The following is a 27,122-nucleotide window of genomic DNA, read 5'->3' as shown; positions in this document are numbered from 1 at the left end:
ACCATTCATTTTCCAAGCATCCTGATCACTTGACACTTCCAGGCATCCAGGTTCTGAAATGCAATGTCAGCAATTCCAATGCTCAGCAACTAATGCTGTGCTGATCCACTGTATAATGTATTGCCAGGTCTATAACTGGGGTCTCAGTAATCATACAATAACCAGCTAAAATGGTGTTGTAGATTTTGGCTGGATGCATTTATAGTCTCGGTTACTTACAAGTCAGAGATGAAATAGAAAGGGAAGAAAGGGCAATCAATAGCACAATAGCACAAGACAGCCTGAAACAATGATAGATGAATAGCATCAGCAATAGGCCACCACATCCTTAAAATGACAAAAAAACGAGATGGTGAACGGAGAAACATAATTCCAAAAGAAACTTGTCATTGGGCCTCATTACGACCCTGGCGGTAAGGGGTTAACGCCAGCGTTAGCTGCGCCGACCCCTTACCGCCAATTACGAGGTCCCTTAGCGCCATGGAGGTTTTAACACCCGCTTTTCGTGGGTGTTAAAATCCATGGCGCTAAGGGACCATGGAGTTAATTACGCCACCGTAATTTACGGTGACGTAATTAACGCCTTCCCCACTCCCATTATGCCCTATGGGGCAAAAATGGGAATGGGGAAGGGTAAATGGGGATTGGGGACTTACCGCCCCGCCGACCTCGGAATGGGGCGGTAAGTCCGCCAACCACCATGGCGTAAACGTAGTTTACGCCATGGTGGTAAAGTCACGGCCCAGGCGGTAACTTACCGCCTGGGTCGTAATGAGGCCCATTGAGTTAGAATTTCCACTTCATTGTTCCCTAGGAAGTACAGATCCAATTTTAAAAACCTTTTTTCAATCGCATTTTAAATCAGCACAGACATGAAGGTGTTTTCCGTAAGTGATCTCCCAAACTAGTACATTAGAAACTTCTTGATTGCTTTACTATTTTGATTTCCTAATTGTGTGTCATTTCAAAATTGATTTACCTTTTGATTTCTAAAACATTTGAAACCCAGCCTGGTGGAAAAGGATGATGTGATTTTATGTATATGTGCCTTGATCTGTCTTATTCAGAGTAAACAGTGCCTATTCATAGATGGATGATGGTTTGTTTTGAATAATTGTTGCAAATAGAGCTGATTTGTTAATTGTTTCTAGAAAGTTATTACCAGGCAGAATGTACTATTTTAGGACAGTGATTTATTCTGCTAGTCTTTGTTTCAGGTGCATTTCCTTTATATTAATAGCAGGGAACCACCTGACAATGATTGTGTTAGTCTATTTCAAATAAAAAGTAATTCTTGCTACAGCACAGCTGGTTTCTTGTCCCACGGTGGGCACCAGATTGTGGTTTGTGAGGCCAATAGACTCACGTTACCTGTGTCCATCAAGAATACCTAGAATAAGGCATGTGAGCCAGCAAAGTATCCAAAACAACACTAGTACGGTTGTATAAAAATACAAGTAGCGTTCAACCAAAACTCCCTAAAATATGAGACTTTAATTAAACTAATAGTACGCCTCTCTAATAAATATACTAATAACCAAAGGTCGAGATATTTCAATGTTGAAATGTAGTGATTTAAACAAAGGGGGGAAGGTTTGTTTTTGTTTCTGCTAACATGATTAGTCTGTTAACACCTTCAGTGGATAAGGCATCATTTTACAGTCATTTTTCATGAAATCTGTGTTACTATTCTTCATCAGATTTTCAGGTGGGCTGGGTCAGAAGTGATAGGCTCTCTGGTATCCTGCAGCCACCTGTACTCTCTGCTTTAGGGGTGGTGCATGAAGTTGCCAGACTGGTCTCTGGAGTAAAGGGGCGGTGAAGAATTGCAAATGTGTTCAATCGCCAGCCGGTATTTGACTTCCTCCAGGGTCATCTCACCTTTTACTTTTCCAATGGATTTTGTACGTGAGAAGACAGTTCACTTGGGGATTTATTTGGTTGCATTTGAGATCCACAAGACATTGGGGGTCATTACGAGGTAGGAGGTAACCATGACGCTATTAGCGGCATGGCTACCCCCTTACCGGGTACCAGGTCCGGGTTCCTTGAATGAGGAATTACCGGGCCATTCCGACCTTGGAGGGCCCGGTAATTCCTCATTCAAGGAACCCATCCCCATTCCCATTTGAGCACCCATAGGGCTCAATGGGAATGGGGAGGGTACTAACAACGGGCCTGTTGATAGCGAGCCTGTTGTTAGCACCCTGGTTTGCTCGCGGGCCCCGCTAAGGACACCTGGTTTTACCAGGCATCCTTATCGAGTCCCGCGAGCAGAACTCGTAATGAGGTGGTAAGGGGTTGGCGGCTCTGGCACCATTACCAGCGCCGTTAACCCCTTACCGCCTACCTCATAATGACCCCCATTGTCTATGGTATTTAGAACCAGCGCTGGGCTCTTCAGAATCCCCTTCTTTAACACATCATGTTCCATTTGGCCATCCACATTCAACCCCATACAGCAGCCCGGAGTTCTCAAATGATCAGTGGTGTCTTCAACTTTTCGCATTGTTTTTTAACACGTGACTTTGTTGACACCTCTCTTGCACAAATATTCATAAAGCAAGTTTATGTATGTCTCTTAGATGGCAAACTAGTGCCATCTATCAGACAAATGTTTTGGCAAAGGAGTGCAGACATGAGGGAGTAGGGATGGCGCATTCAAGGTATTTTGTAATGTGTTCAGCATCAGCCTAGTGATGGGAAAGGGGTGGGGGGGCACATTGCATGTGAATATCTGCATTTGTAACTACCAATTGATCCCTTATGGACTTGCACATACCTATAACCATGTTCACCCATACCAGGGCTTTTATGTTTCCCCATTCCATACACGACAAAGCCATCCAGCCCTATCAGTTTTTCTTTGAAGCTCTGACTTGTAATTTTGTTTTCTTCCATTTGAATGTAGAACTACAAATCACACAATTTTAAAAAGGGCACAGGCTGTTTTCTAACACGTGGAATGCGGAAACCTTAGATCACTAAACTACCTGCCCAATCCCTTGCGAAAACACGTTCGTTGAAGATGTTTTTTTTTTAAACTAACTTGCAGCAATCGGTGTTGTTTTTGGAGTGATTACTGGGCCGTACGGACAAGTGATTGTCATAGGATTATATGTAAACCCGAAGAAACATCAACCAAATATTTCAAATATGCCCTACCAACCCAGTAATTACTTGAAAACAAAATTGGCAGCAAGTTTGTCTTTGCAGACCATTAAAACGAATAACAAACTTAGTAAAACGACACGTGCCCTGCCCTGCAGTCTCTATTTCACAATTATGCGAGAAAGATCATGTTTTCTTTACACTTATGTTCATAGGTTTGCTTCTTGTTTTGTTAATGGTTAATCATCCCTGTTTCTGAAGTCTTATCTGGAAGCTCCGAACTGCAGGCTTTAGTCTATTTTGTATTTATTTTTTGTTCCAGGGCAATTAGATATTATCCGACCTTGGACGTTGCCTTCCAATTCGCTTACAGTGCAGCAAAGGCACCACAGACCTGACTGATGCATAGCTGAAAAGAAGGGACACGGGTGAAGGGCTAACGCTCCCTTCTATATGTGGCCACCACGTCTTCCCTGAGAAAAAGAAATGCGTCACAAACTTTTTCTGCACAGTGTTATCAGCCACCAACGCAGTATATTTATATAAAACACATTTTACATTGCACTCAGTGAGTATGTTTGCCATTATTATATTTTTATCAGACAACGCCAATGAGCTAGATATATGTATCTAATATATTATTCCTGAATAGATAGATGACTTCCTCCAGGGTCATCTCACCTTTTACTTTTCCAATGGATTTTGTACCTGAGAAGACAGTTCACTTGGGGATTTATTTGGTTGCATTTGAGATCCACAAGACATTGGGGGTCATTACGAGGTAGGAGGTAACCATGCCGCTATTAGCGGCATGGCTACCCCCTTACCGGGTACCAGGTCCGGGTTCCTTGAATGAGGAATTACCGGGCCATTCCGACCTTGGAGGGCCCGGTAATTCCTCATTCAAGGAACCCATCCCAATTCCCATTTGAGCACCCATAGGGCTCAATGGGAATGGGGAGGGTACTAACAACGGGCCTGTTGATAACGAGCCTGTTGTTAGCACCCTGGTTTGCTCGCGGGACCCGCTAAGGACACCTGGTTTTACCAGGCATCCTTATCGAGTCCCGCGAGCAGAACTCGTAATGAGGTGGTAAGGGGTTGGCGGCTCTGGCACCATTACCAGCGCCGTTAACCCCTTACCGCCTACCTCGTAATGACCCCCATTGTCTATGGTATTTAGAACCAGCGCTGGGCTCTTCAGAATCCCCTTCTTTAACACATCATGTTCCATTTGGCCATCCACATTCAACCCCATACAGCAGCCCGGAGTTCTCAAATGATCAGTGGTGTCTTCAACTTTTCGCATTGTTTTTTAACACGTGACTTTGTTGACACCTCTCTTGCACAAATATTCATAAAGCAAGTTTATGTATGTCTCTTAGATGGCAAACTAGTGCCATCTATCAGACAAATGTTTTGGCAAAGGAGTGCAGACATGAGGGAGTAGGGATGGCGCATTCAAGGTATTTTGTAATGTGTTCAGCATCAGCCTAGTGATGGGAAAGGGGTGGGGGGGCACATTGCATGTGAATATCTGCATTTGTAACTACCAATTGATCCCTTATGGACTTGCACATACCTATAACCATGTTCACCCATACCAGGGCTTTTATGTTTCCCCATTCCATACACGACAAAGCCATCCAGCCCTATCAGTTTTTCTTTGAAGCTCTGACTTGTAATTTTGTTTTCTTCCATTTGAATGTAGAACTACAAATCACACAATTTTAAAAAGGGCACAGGCTGTTTTCTAACACGTGGAATGCGGAAACCTTAGATCACTAAACTACCTGCCCAATCCCTTGCGAAAACACGTTCGTTGAAGATGTTTTTTTTTTAAACTAACTTGCAGCAATCGGTGTTGTTTTTGGAGTGATTACTGGGCCGTACGGACAAGTGATTGTCATAGGATTATATGTAAACCCGGAGAAACATCAACCAAATATTTCAAATATGCCCTACCAACCCAGTAATTACTTGAAAACAAAATTGGCAGCAAGTTTGTCTTTGCAGACCATTAAAACGAATAACAAACTTAGTAAAACGACACGTGCCCTGCCCTGCAGTCTCTATTTCACAATTATGCGAGAAAGATCATGTTTTCTTTACACTTATGTTCATAGGTTTGCTTCTTGTTTTGTTAATGGTTAATCATCCCTGTTTCTGAAGTCTTATCTGGAAGCTCCGAACTGCAGGCTTTAGTCTATTTTGTATTTATTTTTTGTTCCAGGGCAATTAGATATTATCCGACCTTGGACGTTGCCTTCCAATTCGCTTACAGTGCAGCAAAGGCACCACAGACCTGACTGATGCATAGCTGAAAAGAAGGGACACGGGTGAAGGGCTAACGCTCCCTTCTATATGTGGCCACCACGTCTTCCCTGAGAAAAAGAAATGCGTCACAAACTTTTTCTGCACAGTGTTATCAGCCACCAACGCAGTATATTTATATAAAACACATTTTACATTGCACTCAGTGAGTATGTTTGCCATTATTATATTTTTATCAGACAACGCCAATGAGCTAGATATATGTATCTAATATATTATTCCTGAATAGATAGATGACTTCCTCCAGGGTCATCTCACCTTTTACTTTTCCAATGGATTTTGTACCTGAGAAGACAGTTCACTTGGGGATTTATTTGGTTGCATTTGAGATCCACAAGACATTGGGGGTCATTACGAGGTAGGAGGTAACCATGCCGCTATTAGCGGCATGGCTACCCCCTTACCGGGTACCGGGTCCGGGTTCCTTGAATGAGGAATTACCGGGCCATTCCGACCTTGGAGGGCCCGGTAATTCCTCATTCAAGGAACCCATCCCAATTCCCATTTGAGCACCCATAGGGCTCAATGGGAATGGGGAGGGTACTAACAACGGGCCTGTTGATAACGAGCCTGTTGTTAGCACCCTGGTTTGCTCGCGGGACCCGCTAAGGACACCTGGTTTTACCAGGCATCCTTATCGAGTCCCGCGAGCAGAACTCGTAATGAGGTGGTAAGGGGTTGGCGGCTCTGGCACCATTACCAGCGCCGTTAACCCCTTACCGCCTACCTCGTAATGACCCCCATTGTCTATGGTATTTAGAACCAGCGCTGGGCTCTTCAGAATCCCCTTCTTTAACACATCATGTTCCATTTGGCCATCCACATTCAACCCCATACAGCAGCCCAGAGTTCTCAAATGATCAGTGGTGTCTTCAACTTTTCGCATTGTTTTTTAACACGTGACTTTGTTGACACCTCTCTTCCACAAATATTCATAAAGCAAGTTTATGTATGTCTCTTAGATGGCAAACTAGTGCCATCTATCAGACAAATGTTTTGGCAAAGGAGTGCAGACAGGAGGGAGTAGGGATGGCGCATTCAAGGTATTTTGTAATGTGTTCAGCATCAGCCTAGTGATGGGAAAGGGGTGGGGGGGCACATTGCATGTGAATATCTGCATTTGTAACTACCAATTGATCCCTTATGGACTTGCACATACCTATAACCATGTTCACCCATACCAGGGCTCTTATGTTTCCCCATTCCATACACGACAAAGCCATCCAGCCCTATTAGTTTTTCTTTGAAGCTCTGACTTGTAATTTTGTTTTCTTCCATTTGAATGTAGAACTACAAATCACAAAATTTTAAAAAGGGCACTGGCTGTTTTCTAACACGTGGAATGCGGAAACCTTAGATCACTAAACTACCTGCCCAATCCCTTGCGAAAACACGTTCGTTGAAGATGTTTTTTTTTTAAACTAACTTGCAGCAATCGGTGTTGTTTTTGGAGTGATTACTGGGCCGTACGGACAAGTGATTGTCATAGGATTATATGTAAACCCGAAGAAACATCAACCAAATATTTCAAATATGCCCTACCAACCCAGTAATTACTTGAAAACAAAATTGGCAGCAAGTTTGTCTTTGCAGACCATTAAAACGAATAACAAACTTAGTAAAACGACACGTGCCCTGCCCTGCAGTCTCTATTTCACAATTATGCGAGAAAGATCATGTTTTCTTTACACTTATGTTCATAGGTTTGCTTCTTGTTTTGTTAATGGTTAATCATCCCTGTTTCTGAAGTCTTATCTGGAAGCTCCGAACTGCAGGCTTTAGTCTATTTTGTATTTATTTTTTGTTCCAGGGCAATTAGATATTATCCGACCTTGGACGTTGCCTTCCAATTCGCTTACAGTGCAGCAAAGGCACCACAGACCTGACTGATGCATAGCTGGAAAGAAGGGACACGGGTGAAGGGCTAACGCTCCCTTCTATATGTGGCCAACACGTCTTCCCTGAGAAAAAGAAATGCGTCACAAACTTTTTCTGCACAGTGTTATCAGCCACCAACGCAGTATATTTATATAAAACACATTTTACATTGCACTCAGTGAGTATGTTTGCCATTATTATATTTTTATCAGACAACGCCAATGAGCTAGATATATGTATCTAATATATTATTCCTGAATAGATAGATGCGCTCTTTCAGATGATAAGTTGTAGGACGTTCGAGGTATGTTAATGAATTGAAAAGCAGCTTTTATCCCAGTTCAAACATACTGCATTCCATCAATGTTTCACAGGGCTCTATGTGTACATATTCATCGTTTGCATGAAGATGTCAATGCACTTAAGGACTCCGTTCTCGTTCCTGAGCAGATTGACCTCGATCACCCAATCACATTAACTTGATATAATCACCAGTTTGGGGGAAAGCCAGAGGATTCACCTGCAGCTCTCAGATGGGGATGAATGTGCTGACTTTCTGGCCATTTCCGGCACAATAACCACAGCGCAATTACTGCAGTAATTGCGTGGAAATTGCCCCATTGAGTCATATGGACTAAAACAAAATGGGGACTTACACCGTCATCCCCAGTTGTGATCTAGCAGTAATACCGCCGGACCAAGAGGCGGTAACGGTAACTGCGTTGGGCGGTATTCGTGTGGGTTTAATGCTACGATCCCACCCAACTTCTGATGAGGCCCTGAGTCCCCTACTTGTAAACGTAGGCCAGGATGAGTATGCCATGACTAGTGAGCTGTGAATGTCTGTAGACACTAGTTTCATTCTTCAAACACTTTAGCCCTCATTATATGTTTGGTGCTATGCTGCCGGTAAATACCGTTACCGGTGCCTGATCTGCTGGAATTACTGGCAGATTACAGGTGCCGGCAATGGTATGTAAATCCCCATTCCATGGATCCAGGACTCCATGGGGGATTGCCGGTATTACCGGTGGGGTGCCTGACTTACCTACATCTCTTGTCTGGAGGTAAATCAAGCCACCCCACCAGTAAACGTGTACTCTGCTGGTCCAGCAACATGCCAGTAAACAAAATCACTGGCATGTTAATTCGGGACCAACAGGGTCATAATGAGGCCCTTTATCTGCTTCCATCACTTGAAAGCACTCATTTTCTTTATGATGTTGATTGGTTATGTTATGTTATGTTATCAGCACTTAATATAGCGCAATTATCAGCCAGGGGTATCTGGGTGCTGCAAGCAGGATAGCCCTACAAGGTTGGGAAGAAAGGAGAAACTGCAAGATCAAAAGAAGGGCACCTCGACTAGAGTCTTCAGAGCTTTATGCAACCTAAGATAATCGTCCTTCAGCCTCAAGGCCGGGGAAGGGAGTTCTATAGTGAGGGGCCTGAGACAGAAAAAGCCTGGCCCCTGATGGTTGATTTCTTGATCCGTAGTACAAGAAGAATATGGTGGTTAGCTGAGTGAAGATCTCTGTTTGGTACATATGGAACAATATTCTCCTGGAGGTAGAGAGCCCCTTGACTATGTAAAGCCTGAGGGATCAGACAGAGGGCCTTGAAATGTGCCCTGCCCTCAACAAGGAGCCCATGAAGTCTGTTCAAGACTGGGAAAACATATTTTGGAAGACCAGCCACCAATCAAGCTGCAGAGGTCTGAACAACCTGCAGTCCTATGGTCACAACTAAGCAAGGTTTGGCTTCTTTATCCTGTTGTACAGTGCCAGTGCTACATGTGTTTTCTATTCTGATTGGGGCTGGAGGTATGACCATAAATCAGGAAGGTATCCTTTTAAACCGAATTGATATTACTTTCCCAAAGTCACTGCAAAACAGCAATCACTTCTTTGAACGTATTAGCCGCAGACTCCTTGAAATCCAATACCCATCAAGGTACTTGCTGTATCAGCGTCTCAGGTTACTTTTATTCTAATTGAAGTTGGAGGTGTGGCTAGAGATCAGAAAAGTGTGCTTGTGGTTCAAAAGTCTATTACCTCGTCATAGTGTTGTAAAAGTTCAGGTTCAACGCTGAAAAGGGAGGACGCACATATCAGTTGCGCAAGTAACATGGTGACATCGACAGTGACATGGTGGATGACATCAGGAGCAGGGACGCCATTGAACACTGCATGGGCTGCATAAGCATAGTGTAGTGTGTTTTGGCATAGGAGCAGGTGCAGCGTGAGAGGTCCCGTGGGGGAACGCAGTGAAGGGTGGGTGATTTGGGTGTAGTAATGGGTACTTGTATACTACAGGCAGCAGGTGAGAGTGCAAAGTGCCTTTGGGGGTAACGTGTCAGGGGGGCTTTTGAGTAATATGTGAACAGTAGAGAAGCTATTTTCTTGTAGGCCCATGTTAGGAAAGAATTTTTCACAGACAACTCATAATAAAAGGGCTGCAGGATTTTATGACAGCAGTATGGATTTCTTGAACATTCCACAGAAACAGTGCACAGTAGAATGTAGTCCCCTCGAAGTCGCTCTAAGAGATACTTTTGAGGCCAATGAGCTAGGCACCTGGGTGCACGAGAAGAATTGGCAGAGAAATACAAATCAAATACAGTTAGTTAAAATCCAGCCATGCGGCGGTGTAGTTTTTTCAAACTACACTTGGCAGCAAGGCGTGAGAAGGGAGCTGGGAGGCCAGAGCGCTAGGGTAGGGGTTATAGGGTGTGACACAGAGCCAATCAGTGGAGAGAGGTTTCGATCTCCCTAGGGTGCAACATTGTGCAGTGTCCTTGCTGATGTCCGCAGGTCAGACTCATTTGAATGTATCGCCCCTTGCCATCTCAAGATGTTCTGTCCAATATGTATGTAGCAGTTCATCCATTTTCACTGGACATTGCCAACCAATTGCAGACAAGTGTTTTTGACTGATCAGCACAAGCATGTAATTGTGGGGCAGTGTGGGAACATTTGTGATGTCACAAGGTGTGTTAATGTGGCGTTGGCCATAAAAGTCATGGACACTTAACATGCACTTTCTTATAGGGAACTGATGTAGTTCCACCAATCAGCTCCTGTGACCTGCCCTAAAAATGTAACTAATATGTTGTCTTATAATTCTGTAATTTGGGTATGAAATGTTTAGCCACAGTGGGCAGAGTTGAAAGCTCACTTCATTCAGTAGAGTTTAGTTCCAAGGGGTTATCTGAACCATGCTTCCCAGCTGTTTGGGTCCAATAAATGTGCAGTACTTCTTGGTTGGTGTACTCTCCTTTTATTGGATTACTTGTTCTTGCCTGGCATTACTTTTGGTGGAGGTCCCCTGGTACAACAGTCCCTGCCAAGGATTAATCACTACACTGAACCAAATATTATCAGTCTACTTGACATTCAACACCAAGCAAGGTAAGCACTGTATCAGCTTGGGAGGTGATTTTGTATCCTGATTGGTGCTGGAATCATCATTGTGGTTCAAGGCAATATTTTCTCCCCACAGTCAACATCAAGGAGAAATAATTTCTCAGAAATTAATAGTGGCAGTCCCTTGAACACAAACACCCAGAAAGGTTAGAACTGCCTGAGCGTCTCAGGTGTTTATTATCCTATTTGTGGCTGGAGGTTTAGACAAAAATAAGGAACATGTCTTTGTAGCTCAAAGGGATATTACCTCTGTGCAGTCACCACCAAGGAGCAGTTACTTCTCTGAACTGACTATTGGTAGTCCTCCTACAATCAAACACCCAGAAAGGTAAGCCTTGTTTTTTTTTTAGCACCCCACCCATTGTCTGGGGTTATGGGAGGTGGACTATGATTTTGCCATTGAGTGTTCTGGAGAATCCTGTTGATCAAAAAGGTTGATAATGTGCAATGCGTCAAATTAGCATTGTTTAAAGATATTGGGCCTCATTATGACCCTGCCAGTGCGGTAACAACGGTGCTGGTAGGCTTACCGTCACCGTTGTTACCGGACCGGCAGAGTACAAATTTGTGGGTCATATGCCCTCCCGCCTGCCAGGTCTGACATGGCGGGCGGAATGGCACCCGCTCGCAGACTTTGATGAAAGCACCAGCACCGTTATCAACGGTGCCGGTGCTACCGTCCGCCCCATCCTATGGAACTCGAATGGGAATGGGGAGTTACATTTTCCGATGCCTGCCTTCACGGACAGCCGGGGCTGTAATGCCCCGGTGATTCCCTAAAGCCAGGCGCCGGGAAAAAAAACAACTCTGGCGGCAGCCTGGCGTTTTTACTGGCACGGCTACCGCCAGAGTTGTAATGAGGCCCATTACATTGTTAAAGACATGTTGGTCAAATGCAAAAATGTTTGGTATACTTGAGTATTGCTGTGAGAATATTGTATGCATTTTGCATCATGCTCTTCACCCTGAAATCCTGTCCCCCAAGAAAGAATGAATCCTTCACAAAATATTTGAATAACATTTTGTAATGTACAAATAGATTTCATTTTATTGGTTCATTATATTTTGCATGACAATACTTTCAGGAATGCACACCCCCATCTACAGCAAGTCTTCCTCCATCACTGACCACTTTGAATGTCATCACTCTCAACTTTCACTTGTGGCTATCACAGGATCATGGATTTCTCCTCATGGCTCCCCTACTGTAATCACTCTCCACATTGATCATGCCACCTCCTCCCACTCACCCTGACCTGTTGGAAAGGGTGGTGAAGTGGGATACCGTATCAACAAGGCCCTAACCACTGCTCTCCTATATCCTTGGAAATCACCTGCTATTTTTTTTTTTATATGTCACTATTCAACTCCTCCCTCCTACCCCTCTCAGTGTTTTGGCTCTCTATCAACTATGTGCCCGTATAAGTCTTTTATCCCTGACCGCAACCATTACTTTGAGTCACTTCCCTCTGCTATCCCTATTGCTGTGCTGGGGGACTTTAACCTTTCAAATCCCATCCACTGCCAGCCGCCTTGAATGTAATGTCCTCCAACCTGATAATTCCCTATACTCCCTCAATGACCAGCCTACCTACTCTGGTACGAATGCCCTTCACCTCTCTATTTCATTCTCTTCCTCAGACCTGTTCATCAACCTTCCTACTACTATCACTCCATTATTCACTTTTATGTTTCAAACCCTCCACACTTCTCCTTGCCCCTCTTCCATGACTAAGAGGAAATGCAAACAGGACTCTCTTGCCCCTTACCATGATGATATGTCGACTTCCCTCCTGTCCATTTCACTATTCATACCCCTTCCATTAATTGCGCATTTTCTGACTTTCAGTGTGCACTTATGACTTAGACCACCACTATCCTGCGCATGCTTTCAAACCTTTTGGCCAATCTCCTCAGCCCTCAATCCCCTGTGAGACCATACAAAAAGCAGGCAGCATAACCTACGTTACTGGCACACATCCCAGGCTCCCACACAACTACTAGCCTTCCAACATTCCTTTGCTGCATTCTTCACTGTAATGGACTCTGACATACCCTCCTATTTTACAAACCTAATCTCCTCCCATGTCAATCAAAACCTAATCTCCTCCCATGTCAATCAACCCCGCTAACTTTCATTTATCCTCCAGGATTTGCTTACATCTCCCAAGCCAATTTCCATAGCCGCCTAGCTCTCAGTGGACAAATTGTCTCACTACTTTCCCTCTAAAATCTCTACAATTCATGACACGCCCACATCCATCTTCTCTCTCCCTTACCCACCCTAATTCTGACCTCCATCGCTCTCTCGTACCCCTTCTACTCTGGACTACTTCTCACCTAACTCTGATGTCACATTAGCATGCATACTTCATAGCTCCAACACATTGCATGCTTCTAGTAAGCCATTTTAAATGGTCAAACATTTATTACAAGTCACCTGTACTTAGCCCTCATTAAAACCTGCATCTTTCCACTTGGCCTTTTTCCTTCCTTCCTCAATCTGCAACTGTCCGAGCCCTCTACTGAACCAACTGTCCTGGAACATTTCCTGTTTTCTCTTCTAAACATTAAATCAAAGGAGGTTGAGCAGGAGACCTTCAGCAAGGTTCACTTCAATCTGGCTACCATAGTAATCACTCCAATGAGTCTTAACTGCTGCATATCTCCAACTTTTCTTTTTCTCTGATGCTCACCACTCCAAACTCTCTTCAATACTTGTCCTTTTGGATGTCTCTACTGCTCTCAACATCATAAACCACATCCCTCTTCTCCTCGCACTCCAGCGGCATGGGTTTTAAACCTTTGGTCTACCATGAATTAATTCATACCTGTATGTTCACTCCCTTAAAATCGCCTGAAACTCACCAAGCTCTGACCGCACACCTCTCCCTGTTGGTGTCCCCTAAGGATCAATCCTTGGACCTCTGCTCTGCACCCTCAGTAACTCTGCCTTAGGCAGACATATCTTGTCATTTGCTATCAATAACACCTATTTGCTGATGACACTGAAATCTTTTTCTAATTTCCCTATGCCTTCTCTTGCTCTCCATGGTGCTCCAAGTCTCCCGTCTTCTCTAACTGCTATTCTGTCACCGATCCTATCCGTCTCACTAAGTCTTGTAGGAATAAGCTTTAAAGGGACACACTAGTCTCCAAACCAGGCCTCCCTAACGCTGATACCTACACCAGTGCTTCCTCCAGACAGACCCTCACAATATCCTCTTTGTCGTTCCCTCTCCAGGCCTATGAACCCCACAAATGGTCTCTGTTCTCTCTCCTTTTTCCTCCTCTCTCATTAATGGCAGCACTCGGTGGACGTCCTCCTGGGCCCCTTCTACTCCTCCAAGACCATCATTAATGTCTATCTGAATGGCACCATCTTGCTCCAGGGCCCTCAGCCCAATCTTCTCCTTTTCGATAGACATTTCCCATGCCTTATAAACTTCCTTCCTTCTCCTCCAACCTACACCTCTCTGGCTCCTCCGCTACCTTCCTCCTCTGCTTCTCTAGCTGCTCTGCCTCCTCCATCCTCCGCCACCTCTGTGGCACCCTCTTCTTCCTCCCTGACTACTCTGTCATCTCCATCCTCCTCGTCCGCCCACTCTCAGGCACCTCCGCAGGGTGTACCTCATGCCTGCACCCCTCCATGGAAGTCTTTCAAATGTGACAATCTGCTCCATGTCGCTACCCTTAACTCTTGCACTGCTGTCAAACACTCCTCTGGCATCTGCTGACTGCTCAAAGAACTTGATCTGGATGTCCTTGGTCTCACCGAGACATGGTTTATGGCCAGCTCTGTCACAAATTTCGATACTCTCCTCCTTGATGGCTGCAAGATCCTCTCTGAACCCAGAACCAACCATCCAGGAGGTGGGTAGCCCTGGTCTTCCCAGAGTTGATGCCTGCTTCTGTCATTTCTATGCATGCTTACTCATCCTTTGAATGCTTGGACTGCGGGCTCTCTATCTCTCCTGGCATCTCTCTTAATGTGGCCACCATCTACAGGTCACCTGGCCAGGTTGCCCTCTTCCTCTGCGAGTGGGCTGACCTCTCCTCCTCCCTCCTAACCTCTATCTCTCAACTTCTCCTCTGTGGAGACCTCAACATCCACTTGGATGCCTCTAGCCCCTCCTCTGGGATATTTTGCAATCTATGTGACTCTCTCTCTCTCTTCTTGCGTGTGGCTCGACTCTGCTGGGCACATCCTGGATGTTCATATCTCCCTCTCCATCCGTCTAACCACTCCTATCTCCTGGACTGACCACTTTCTTCTCTCCTTTCACCTGTCACTCTCTGTCCCCCAGGCAAAGCCAACCCCAGCAGTGCCACCAACCTTCTCGGTCATCCCGCCCATGAAGCGTGTGTCAATGGAGGCTTTCACCGCTACTTTCTCTCCTCCTCCTTTCTCTCCTCCTCCTTCAGCTGCGGCTGACTCACACTCTGACACAGCCCTCTCTAACCCGCATCTCTCAATCTCTAACACTCTTGATGTCCTTGCCCCGTCATGAGGATCTGTCTGAAGCCCACATCCAAGGTCAATTCTAGGTATGATTTCGACCTCGCCACCCTTAAACGCAAGACAGGGGGCTGAGAGGAAGTGAAGGGCATCAGGCTCATCCTCTGACAAACTGGCCTGATGCTAGTTCCAGAGGCAATATAGACTCTAATTCCAGTCGAAGAAGAGAGCCTACATTCAATCCCGCGTCTCTGCGGCCTCTAACAACTCGGCCGAACTTTTCAAAATCTGCAAATAGCTGGACAATCCTGCTGCAATCTCCACCTCTCCTATTCCTTCCCAGGTCTTTTACATGGCACTGGCTTCTCACTTCAACACTAAAACTCAGCATATCCTGTCCACTCTCTCCTCTTCCTCTCCCTCTACCACTCCCGGCCACTCTCCAGCTGTCTCTAATCCTCCTTTCTCCTACTTCCCCGTGTTCACTCCCGTCAAAGTTTCTAGACAAATCCGATCTATTAAAGTCTTGTCAAAGCAGGTGCTCCCCTGCTCCTGCAGAACCATCAAGGACCACATTGATCCTCTCGCTACAGCCTTGGCCGATTCCTGCAATCACTCTTTTGCCATTGGAATTTTCCCTTCCCCCATAAAGCACTCCCTTGTGCATCCCCTCCTCAAGAAGCCCTCTGCCAATCCTTCCTCTCTGGCAAACTACTGCCTGATCTTTATCACTCCTTTCCTGGGCAAAATACTGGAAAACCTGGCCATCTCCCAGCTCACTCTCCATACGGAATCTGTCGGTTGTCTCCTTGACAACCAGTCTGGCTTTAAAGCAGCCAGAAGCACCGAAACTGCTCTCCTGAACACCCATGAAGACCTTCTCTTAAATATCAACTCTAACCTTCCGTGTGGCCTCATTCTGCTTGATCTATCCTCTGCTTGTGATGTGGTCAACCACGCCATCCCGATCAACCGTCTCTGTGACAACCTGGGCATCATGGGTCAGGCCCTAGCATTGGAGACTGCCTTTCTCTCTGATCGACTCTCCCAGGTCCAACTAGGGTCCTTTCTCTCTCCCACCTTTCTCTCTGCATGTGGTGTTGACCAGGGTTCTAACCTCTCACCCTGACTCTACAACAATTGATTGGCTCCTCTGGCCCACCTCATCTCTATCTTCTGTTCTAACTTTCAGTGTTATGCGGATGACACTCAGCTCTCCTTCAGGCTCCCCTCAGCCTCCTCTGATCTCTCGCTCATTCCTGACTGTCTATCCTTCTCATTAGGACCCCTGATCCCGCTTTCCCTCTTGCACTATGGCCGGACACCCTGGGCCCTCCACCCTTACCTTCCTGTGAGGCAAAGAACCTTGGTGTCCTCTTCAACTCCTCTTCTTCTCTCCTCACCTCTCAGACATCTCTAAGAAATAAAACTACCAGCCGCACCTCCTCAGACATATTATTCCATTTCTCACTTTCCCTCAGAAGCTCAATGTCTCCATACCCCTGGTTCTCTCTAGGCTGGACTACTGCAACAGCCTCTATCTAAATCTTCCTGCCTCTACTCTTCACCCTTTGCATCTAATCCAGAACAGGACTGTGAGTCTTGTCCTTAACCTCAAGCCCCGGTATCATATCTACCCAGCCCTGAAATCTCTCCACTGACTCCAACTGGCTGCAAAGATCAAGTTCAAGACCCTCTGCATTGTCCACAAGGCTTTCTGGGGTCAGGGACCACACTACATCCAACTCTCTCTTCCTAAGTATCTTCCATCTCAAGCCCTCCGCTCATCCACCGCCAACTCTCTGAGGCTCAGACTCTTCTCCAGGCAGAGAGTGGGGGGTAGATCTCTGTCCTTGGAATGGGTCTCCCTCTGGAACAGCTTCCCTGCCTCTCTCAAACTTGAGCAGGACTACCTAAGGTTCCGGAGTAACTCAAGACCTTCAAGTCTCACGTGTGCTTTCTCTCTCTCTTTCTCTCTCTCTCTCTCTCTCTCTCTCTCTCCTTTCCCTGATCATGCTCCAGTCTGCTGGGCTAACTGGTTCCCTGGCCACCCACTGAACCTCACGGACACCAGGCTCCTGCACGATCAGTAGCTCCTTGCACTGCCTCCAGGCCTCCCACCTACGTAGGGACTGTATCTGCAACTCTACAGTCCCCTGCCTCTTTGCACTTATTTGAGCCACCACCCTGGCCGCACTTACCGTGTCTGGCAGCACTTACCGTCTCTTGTCACTGCACTCATGGCCCTCGTTTTCCCCTGGCACTTCTCCTCTTCCCTCCCTCCCTGCTAACTTGAATGATCTGAATGACACAAGGCCTAGTAAGATTATTGTTTTGTCCTCCCTCTGTCTACTCTTCCTTGTCTTGTCACGGCTAGAAACACTTGTGCACTGGCGAGTTATAAATGACTTATCATATCATATCACCCTATAAATTTCAGAACAGAGTATCAACTATCTCCCTGGAATCCATCATGGGATGACTCTCCACTAACTTTAAAGTCTACAAAAATGGAAGTCATTTTTCATCCAACAACTTACTTCACCCTACACCTATCCTCTACCATCTTCTTCTCTCATGATTTTCTTGCTCTCTCACTCAAGTCTCGCAATCTTGAGGTCCTCTTTGATAGGGTCCTCTGACTACAATAATTCATCACTACCACTGCCTCTTCTGTGTGTAATAACCATCTGAACATTTGGATTTTCAATTTCTTACTGTAGACTCTTTGAAAATTCTAGACTACACTGCTCAGTAAACATAACAACTGCTCATGCCCACTTCTTGGCATTCCTCTCTTCTCCTTTATCCTACTAGACAAAATCATCAACTTCACTAACCACACACTGAACAATCTTCCAAGATCCTCTGCCACTTCTATGTACCAACACCATGCTGGTTTGTTCTCCATTACTCGCTCTTTTAAGTTCCTTCTCCTAGTTGATAAACGTATCAATCAGTTTGCTTCTCCGTAACTGACTGACTCTTTCACTACTCACCTTTTCCTTCCCTCTGCTCCTCCACTGTATCAAACTCACTCCAAAACCCCCCGTGCCACCTCTTGCTTCCACCTTTTCTCCCTTTCTGCCATGCTCCATTGGAACCTGCTGCCCATCAAATCAAAATCAGACCAACAATGGATCTCTTTGCATTTTGGCTTAAACCTCACTTATTGGGCAAAGAGGAAGCCCCCACTCCTCCCCAACCTACTTGCCTTACCCTCCACTCTCTCCAGTGCCACTACAACACAATTTTCTATATTTGTACTCTTGCCCCCCCCTAACTTTGTTTGTCACTTGTTATTTTTGGGTTTGGCGCATTTCAGGGTGCAGGGACTAATATATCGCCAACACAGTTGCTACAGAGAAGAGAGACAGTAAAGCTGTGCAAGAAAGCAGACTTTGTGGTTGGTTTGACAAGTGGAAATAATGTGGAACGATCGGCCGAAACACTAAACGTTATTTCTTGTTTCATTATAACTGAAGTAATCCAATAGAGTCTTATTTTACTAATTTTCTCACCAATCTGGAGTACTGTACCATGTCACATGTGTGTTTCGCTTTAAAAGGTTGGGCTGCATAGTGATCCTTTTTTTCACTACAGCCAAAACTGTCGGCAGCCTCTGCTGTTGCTCCTGTGTTTTTTTTCTTTTTAGAAATTAAAAAAGAAAAAAAAACACACACATATCCTGTCCTAGCCAATCCATGAGGAGCTCGGGAAGGGCAATAATTCAATTGGATGGGACAGGAAGTTAGGTGGCACCTTTCAAGGTCGTGGCAGCCTGACTTCCTTTCCCAGCTGCCTGCCTTCCTCTCTCACCCCCAGCCACTCATTGATTGGATGGGACAAATCAGGAAGAGCACTTCTGTGCAGCGGCAGAGAATTGGCTCCTAGGCCTTCTTTTTTCCAGAAACAAAAACATTTGAAAAGAAATTCTCTTGCCCCAGTTAATCAATGAGCCGCTGGGATGGGGCAGGACCTGACTTCCTTTCCCGGCCATCTGCCTTCCTCTCCCACCACTAGTCAGTCATTGATTAGCTGGTACAGGACAGGAGGAGCACTTCAGTGCAACCGGGGGAATTTCAAGGTAAGGGAAATGGAGAATAATGAGGTGGAAGGCAACGCCTACCACCTCTTTGTGCTGCTATAGAGATTGCTCCCTCCCCATTCTATGTCCCCTTGCTAGGGGCAAGAAAAGAGGATAAAACAGGACTGATGGCAAGACTATTGGCTAAAGGTAGTTTTGGAGGCCCCCAAAATAGGTTTGGGGGCCTACAAAAAGGGCAAGCAAAGTGGCTAATGGGGACTGAGTGCAATACATGAAGCAGAAGGAGCAAGACAGGTGGCTGAGGCAAAAAAAAGGTGATAAAAAGGGGTTGGGGCAAGAACATGGGATAGTGGCAAGAAAAGGGGCTACACTGGATTGGGGCAAAAATATTGGCTAACGGGGTTTGGGGCTGCCATTTTTGTAGCCCCCAATCCCTTTAGCCAATAGTGTTATCAAAATTGTTGCCCCCCTAGTCCTGCCACTCACTCATCACAATACAGTCCCCACAAGAGTTCTTCATTCACATAAACCATGCTATCTTCCAACATTGTTCCTCATTCTAACTGACCAAAGGGCCCAAGTACAATTAAAATCCATACTTATAAGTGTAAAATGCAATACTTCAATGCTAACTCCTAATCTATTGGCATTGTCAATGCGCGTTTTTTTTGTCTCTGGTCTACTATGTCCCGCCCACTTGTTCACATCCTCATGAACTAGCACATCACTATTTCTCATGTTTGTGCTATTGCCAGAGCATACTTCTGATGAATGTGGTGTTGTAGGTCATTTATAACAATCCTTGTTTTTAAAATAAATACAAATAAAAATCTCTCAAAATGGTTTAATTTTCTGTAACGTTATATGTCTCGCAAGCCCCTACACTACTGTGCATTTGTTTATAGATTGGTGTCTTCGTTGTTTGGAAAGACAGTGCTAATGGGTCTGTCTCTCTGTGCTCTGATGCCACTTTCTGTGAGAAACTGGTACGCTTGTCATTTTCTGCGAATTTTGCCTTACCTGTCCCCAGCCAGAGCTCCACTGTTCAAAGCATTTTTTTATACCGTCGATCAAAGTCAAGAATTCAGGATCTTTGAAATCGTAGCACTTTCCGATCATAACAGAGCAGATGACGTTGGCACTTACACAGCCGAAGAGTTTTCTGGGGTCAAAAGGTAACGCTAGAGTAGTGGGAGAAAGAACTGATCTTAATACAAAGTTACAAGGGAAACATGAAAGTAAAAGGAAGCAATATAATTCCCATCCTTATTAGATGCAAACAATGATTCTATTTCATCACAAACATGCAATTCCACTTGCTTTTTAATAGGAAACAAGGAATCACAATTGGTATTTCTCAATCTGAGTGGCTGAGAACAGGAATGGGTCATTTGCTCCTGGAAAGGGAGAGGTTGGGGTCTGATTTCCAAGAACTATGCATTTTGCTGGGCCATAGAAATAACTACATTTGCAGTAGTTTTGTTTACTATTTTATAACCCATGTTCTGAGTTTGAGAAATAGCACGAACGGAAAGAAAATGTGTAGTTACTTCAAAACTATACTATATTGAGATGTGGTAATGCCCTTGATTGCTAGTTAGGGGAAGAGGCATATTTTAAGTTAATTTAGAAAGCAATTTCTTTTTTAATATAAAAATAAATTGCTTCCTATATCGTCTTAAAATGTGTGGGAGGAGAGTATTAGGGAGCTAAAAGTGTTTTGGGGTGTTAACGATGCTACTTAATCTTACATTTGCTTCATTAGTTGACTAAAACACTGTAACACCAGACGAATCCGACGTTATCCTTTGTTGTGATTAAACAGCTTTTCACATGACTTAACTGTAAAGATCGCAAGTTATGCCTGACGTCAGGCAGGAAGATATATTATATGATCGTATCTCCCTCTTCATCATTGAAGTACCACACTATCTCCACCTCACTCTTCCTCGTTGCAGTAAACCAATAACTCTACCTCACTCTTCCTTGTGACAGTGCCCCTATAACTCCACCTCACTCTTCCTTGTTGTAATACCCCATTCCTCCTCAAAGGCCCTCACTACCTAAGATCTCCCTTCCACATTGCAGTACCCAACTATCCCACCTAACTCTTCCTCATCACAGTACCCCACTAACTCCACCTCACTCTTCCTCATTGCAGTACCCCACTACTACCCCCTCACACTTCATTGTCACAGTCCCGTGCTGAATCCAACTCACTCTTCTTCATCACAGGCACCAACCTCATTCATCTTTGTCATGTACCCCACTAACCACAAATCACTCATCCCCATGAGAGTTCTCCACTACCACCTACTCACTTGTACTCATTGCAGTACTACAGTACTACCACCTCACTCTTCCTCGTCACTGTTCCCAACTATCCTGCATCACACTTCCTTGTCCCAGTCCCCAACTATACTACTTCAGTCTTCCTCATCACAGTCCCCCACTAACCCCACCTTGCTCTTCCTATTCACAGCCATCTACTACTTCCATATCACTCTTCCTCATCAGAGTCCCCGACAACTACCACCTTATGTTTCCTCGTCAAAGTTCCACACTACCACCAACTCACTCTTCTTCATCACAATTCCTCACTACCACAATCTCACCCTTCCTCGTCATAGTCCCCCACTGTCACCACATCGCTCCTTCCCATCGAAGTACACCACTACCACCAAATCACTCTTCCTCATGACAGTACTTCACAACACCCAACTCACACTTACTTGTCACAGCTCCACAGTACCACACATCACTCTTCCTCGGCAAAGTCCTCAAATACCACACCTCACTCTTCCTCATCACAGTTCCTAACTACCCCACAACACTCTTCCTCGTCACTGTCCGCGTCTATGCAACTTCAGTCTTCCTCATCACTGTCCCCCACTAACCCCACCTCGCTCTTCCTGATCACAGTACACCATTAAGAATCCCTTCTTCTGTAGTGGACACAAAAAAGATGAAATACTTGATGAAACTGATGTTGTGCAGCTCAAGAACAGATATTGATAACAAATGATATACCAGCAGTTACTTTCTCAGAAAAAAAGACATAATTACAGGTGGTGGGAGGTATACTATGGCAAACCCTTGAAATTCAGTGAAAAACCTTTAGTTAAGGAACAGATAAGGTAAGTGCAATGAAACAAAACGCTTGATATTCGGTGAATAATCTTTAGTGGAAGCAATGCTAAGGTGAAACAATCTGATGCAACAAAACCCTTGAAATTAAGTGAAAAAACTTTGGTTGAAGTTATGTTAAGGTGCTGATGTAATGCTTTAAAAATACTGAAAATTCTGTAGACACCTTCATGACATCACAAAAGACATCAATGATGACATCACATATGACATCACTTATGGCATCATGAGTGAAATGACTGAGCTTTGACTGACTCTTATTAATTATTTATTGACCCGTTTTGGGACAATTTAATAGTCTCATATATTAGAATTAGAAAATCCAAAGAACTTAAATATTTTCCAGATTAGACAGGCAAATAATGACTATATGATCCATAGCATGACCTTAACACACCACCATGTTGCCATTGTACAGAATTGAGAATCAATTCAAAATACTCTATAAACAGGTTCACATACACAAGTGCCAAAAATCAAAGCCATAGAAATCCTGCAAAGAATTGTATAGCGCTGATTGTCAAAGCATACATAGGCATTCTCTAAAAATAACCTCAACAAGGTGAAAAGCAATTCATGATGAATCCCTTTAGTCTGATGTTTATGTATAACTGCTTGGGCCACATGTATACCTTCATCATGGAAATGATGCTGTACAATAAATCCACATTATCTGTGGTGGTGATGATTGTTGCTGAATGTCATTGTTTGTGTTTTTCAATCCTAGCAATAAAATCAGATTAATCTTTAATGTAATGGGGATCTTTTTATTGCTCTCATCAGGAATTCATCATTATGTGCAGCAATGGGCTCTAAAATTGAGCTCCCCGGAGAGTACTCTGTTTTTGTGCATTTTAGGCTGTGTTCAAAACAGTGGTCTGAGTATGATCATGAGCCAAATATACATCTGTTGTAAAAGATATGCCTAAGTCAATACCCATATTGATGACCACGCAAATGCATTTTGCATTAACAATCAATTAGTGTCTCAATTTGATAATTGCTACTCAATTTCGTTTTTGTAATCTAAGAAATTCATTAGTACCAATTTAACACATTTATCCTTAATTTCTTTGCCTCGAAAAGCCTCTAATGAACCAGAGACAGAAACCACTGTGCAGTCCATCCACCTGCACTTTGACCACTGGTGGTGGAAAGTCTGATTCGATCAAGTTGGCAGATCAGATCATGTCCCAAAAGTGATGTTTTCAAAGTGGCTGGCTCTAACAGTTGATGAACAGTGAAAAGCAGGTCTTCATATCTCAGGAGGAATTCTGAAACATGTGGACGTGCTGCTTCTACTGACAGTTCCACAGTGGCTCAATGGCTCAATGATAGTTTGAGTGTATTTTAGGGTCTACTGGGCATTAGCAGCCGCCGGCAGTAGCACACTTTGATTTTTGAGACATGATGGCTCTTCTGCCAAGAACAACTAGAACTGGAGAATTTTCTGAGCTTGTTCCCATCATGCCAAATCTTTCTGAAGTACCTCCAGACACCATTCAGACACACTGTCTCCCTGTGGGTATCTGTGTGTATGGGGTTTCTGGCCCTCATCAGGAGGCAGGCAGGCACGTGGTTCACCAAGCAAGTTCGTCTCCTGTTCCTCTCGGATTTATTTTAAGGAAAGGGTCTTTCTTCGTTTTCAATTCTTCTATTTTAACTCATATGGAAGGAGGCTTAGAGTGATTAAAACCCAACAAGGAACCAACAGAGTGGGTATTTCCCACCGTATTTATTTACATATCAAAGCATGAGATTAGAAGTTTCTAAACTCTCTTCTATGGTCCAATGGGAGCATCTCCCTTGTGTGCATCCTCCCTTGCTTGCGGCAATTCCCAGGATTTTTTAAGGAGAGTTCCTGGGTGGCAGATGCTGAAAATGCAGAGAGATACAAAATGTTTGGCATGATATTCAGAGCCCTTGAGCACGACCTGTATTTTTGCTGTATTTCAGTTCTAATTTTGAAGGCCAAAGGGCCATGTATGCATTGGCTAATAATCTGACCTAATCAACGCCGACTATACAGACACCCAGGTTATGTTTTACATCCTGTACAACTCTGTCACTTAGTAGGACACATTACTCTTCTGGGCTGGTCCCAAACCAACCTGTGTCAGCTCAGAAAAAAGGGTGCTTGTCTGAGACTTTGCACTCTAGCTACATACAATAGTACGATATCTTCCTTATTCCAATGGGCTTTCAAAAGAAGGCCTCATAAGATGGTGCTACATTGTTTCTCATGGGCTCATGTTAGACTGCATGAAACTTTATTTCTGTAGAGTTGCCAATTTGCAGACTTTGGAGTACTTACAGCAGAGGCATATACGTATCCACTATATGTATATCAATGATTTAGTTACTCCTCACTGGGCCGCAGCCTAACTGAATTTATTCACTGACATTTGTTTTGTAATATGGAACGTTTGTGGAATGTGGATTTGTTCATTTTTCCGTCAGCTACACCTTCAATTTTACCACCACTTTTAGAAATATCTTAGGAGAGTAAATCCTGCAGATGGCATTGTGCCACAGGAAGAAAATATTGTCTTCATGTTGAGTCCCATCATTTATTTGTGGGGAGCTGTTAGAAGGTGTCATGGTTCGGTGAGCCGGGAACAATTCCAGTGAGCCCCTCAACCTTATGTTAAATCTTAAACAGTTCTGATGTCGTCCAGTATGTATCTTTGATCAGATTCGTGTAGGAATATCCTTGTTAACATTCTGGAACAAATCTCATCTGCTTCAACGTTACAGTTTCCACCACTTATCCAACAGCATATATTCCGAGACACGTTTTGGATCAAAGCGCCCGTTGGTCACAGTGAAATATTTGCTCTTAGGGGCAATAGTTATTTGGGTAATGGTATTGGGCAGGGTTGCAAACACTTTGAATGTCTTGTCAGAGGACAATTAGGGTACTTTGTTCATGAGTGTAACAGTAAAGCTACTATTGCTTTAGGTCATGTAATTCTAGGTAAATGATCGATTTCAATTCGAAGGTCAGATTTTGGTGTTTTATTAAATGCAGTTGGGTGCCTAGACCCCATGAAAGTGTGGGGTGATTTAAGGCTGGGACTACGGGAGACTGTGATGCCCTGCAGTGCATATGTGCATGAATGGCGAGTTGGCAGTGATGCCGCCATGCCGTGAGAGATTTAATATGGGGTGTTGATTGAAAATATGTGTAAGCAGGGGTCATTTCCTAAGAAAAAAAGAGGGGGGACTCATCAACATATTAATTGAATGTGGTGTCACCAGAAATTAGCATATCAAGGTGCCCTCTGAAAAAAGTGGGGGGACTTCTAAAAAATGTGAGGAGGCTCCGTCCACCCGCGTGTACCCTCGACTTGAGCCCTGCCTGTAAGGGTCGGGTCACTGCTATCTGAGTGACTGTTAGGATAGATGAGAGACGGTTGTTGGAGGAGAGGGGGGTATATTTTGTCTTTCCTTTATGAGAAAGGAATTCAGCAGTGGTCCACCTATGTGAGAGGACAGCAGAGGACACACAATCATTCAATAAAGAAGTCACGTCCATCCTCCATCCTTGCATATCAGTATACGCAAACCAAATCTACTGCAAACATCTGGAAAAATATTGTTCTACTTGAAAAGAACACGTGAGATATCTGATCGCCTGGCCTCCCATTAGGGGTATATATTGACATGCAGCCATTGAGCATTTGGAGAAAAAATCGTTACCTTTGAGTCGATTTGCCCAACAATACCGAAAGGTCCTATGCTGTGACTCGACCAATTTGTGAAATGATCACTATTAGCTACAAGACTTCCTAGTCTCACCTACCAAGCCTTTATCAAAAACAGACCTTGCCTTGACAAAGACAGTGTTGTCGAAACACGTGTACGCTGGAAGGCTCAACCTTTCGATGCACACTGTTTTAAAATAAAATGACATCGGTTTGAGCACATTAAGACAATTGTGTTGATTTATTTTTAGTAAGAATTGGAGTCTAACCAATTACCCCTGTCAAGAGAATACTATTTACCAGGCCAGCGCAATTACCCAGAACCTTCCTTGTTTATACTTACCCAATTTCTGAGGTTTTGGAGTGGAACCTCTTGGTTCTGGGGGTGCAGCAAGCCTTTACATATTATAGGGCATCTAGTGCACCACAAGTCAGATCTACCCATGCTATTTAACTGTACTTGAAAAGAGTAACGTTTTCTGGAAATAAGAGTAAAAACAACCATTATTGTTTCTCCAAGTAATGCTAAAACACGTGAATCAAGCTACGTCAATCTGCATATGCCTGCATGTTATTTGTTTTCACCATTCCTGAATGTTTAGAAGTCAGTGCCTGATATCCGATATCTATGGTTTTAATTGCTCACCAACCTTCGTGTATCCTGATTCTACCTTAATTTATCATTTTCAGGCTTTTTATCTGCCTTGAATTACAGACATGGTAAGGGGCAGAGATAGTAGATCTGCAGAATATTTCCAACATTTTCAAATTGTCCAGGTGGCTTCTGAATAGTGCAGAGAGTTGTAAAAAATAAATGTTAATTGAGTGATCTGCTCTTTCTACAGAAAAATCTGTGGCACAGATTTGGATGGCTTCTCGTCTGGAGTTTCAGCTTTAGCAGGTCCACCTCTGCATAAGAAGAAAGGAGGAGGCCGTATTTCCTGCAGCTACAGACGTATAGTAGACCTGTTGAAGTGACGAGTTTGTTTTGGAGGCATCTAGAATGTCTAAGT

At 44.2% G+C, this 27,122-nt stretch overlaps 1 protein-coding gene across 2 annotated transcripts in view; it reads right to left on the bottom strand.

Annotated features, from left to right (window-relative positions):
* LOC138566773 (cytochrome P450 2G1-like) overlaps positions 1-27,122 on the bottom strand; it is an 899,512-nt gene that overhangs the window by 360,738 nt on the left and 511,652 nt on the right. For both annotated transcript variants that reach the window (XM_069644420.1, XM_069644421.1), the window contains one exon: positions 20,276-20,436. In XM_069644420.1, coding sequence (XP_069500521.1) covers positions 20,276-20,436 — 161 coding nt within the window. The remainder of the gene's footprint in view (positions 1-20,275; positions 20,437-27,122) is intronic.

The sequence above is a fragment of the Ambystoma mexicanum genome, chromosome 2p (assembly GCF_040938575.1).
Source record: "Ambystoma mexicanum isolate Mex_15411 chromosome 2p, UKY_AmexF1_1, whole genome shotgun sequence".
Taxonomy (NCBI): Eukaryota; Metazoa; Chordata; class Amphibia; order Caudata; family Ambystomatidae; genus Ambystoma; species Ambystoma mexicanum.
This window is presented reverse-complemented; position numbering and strand designations above follow the sequence as displayed.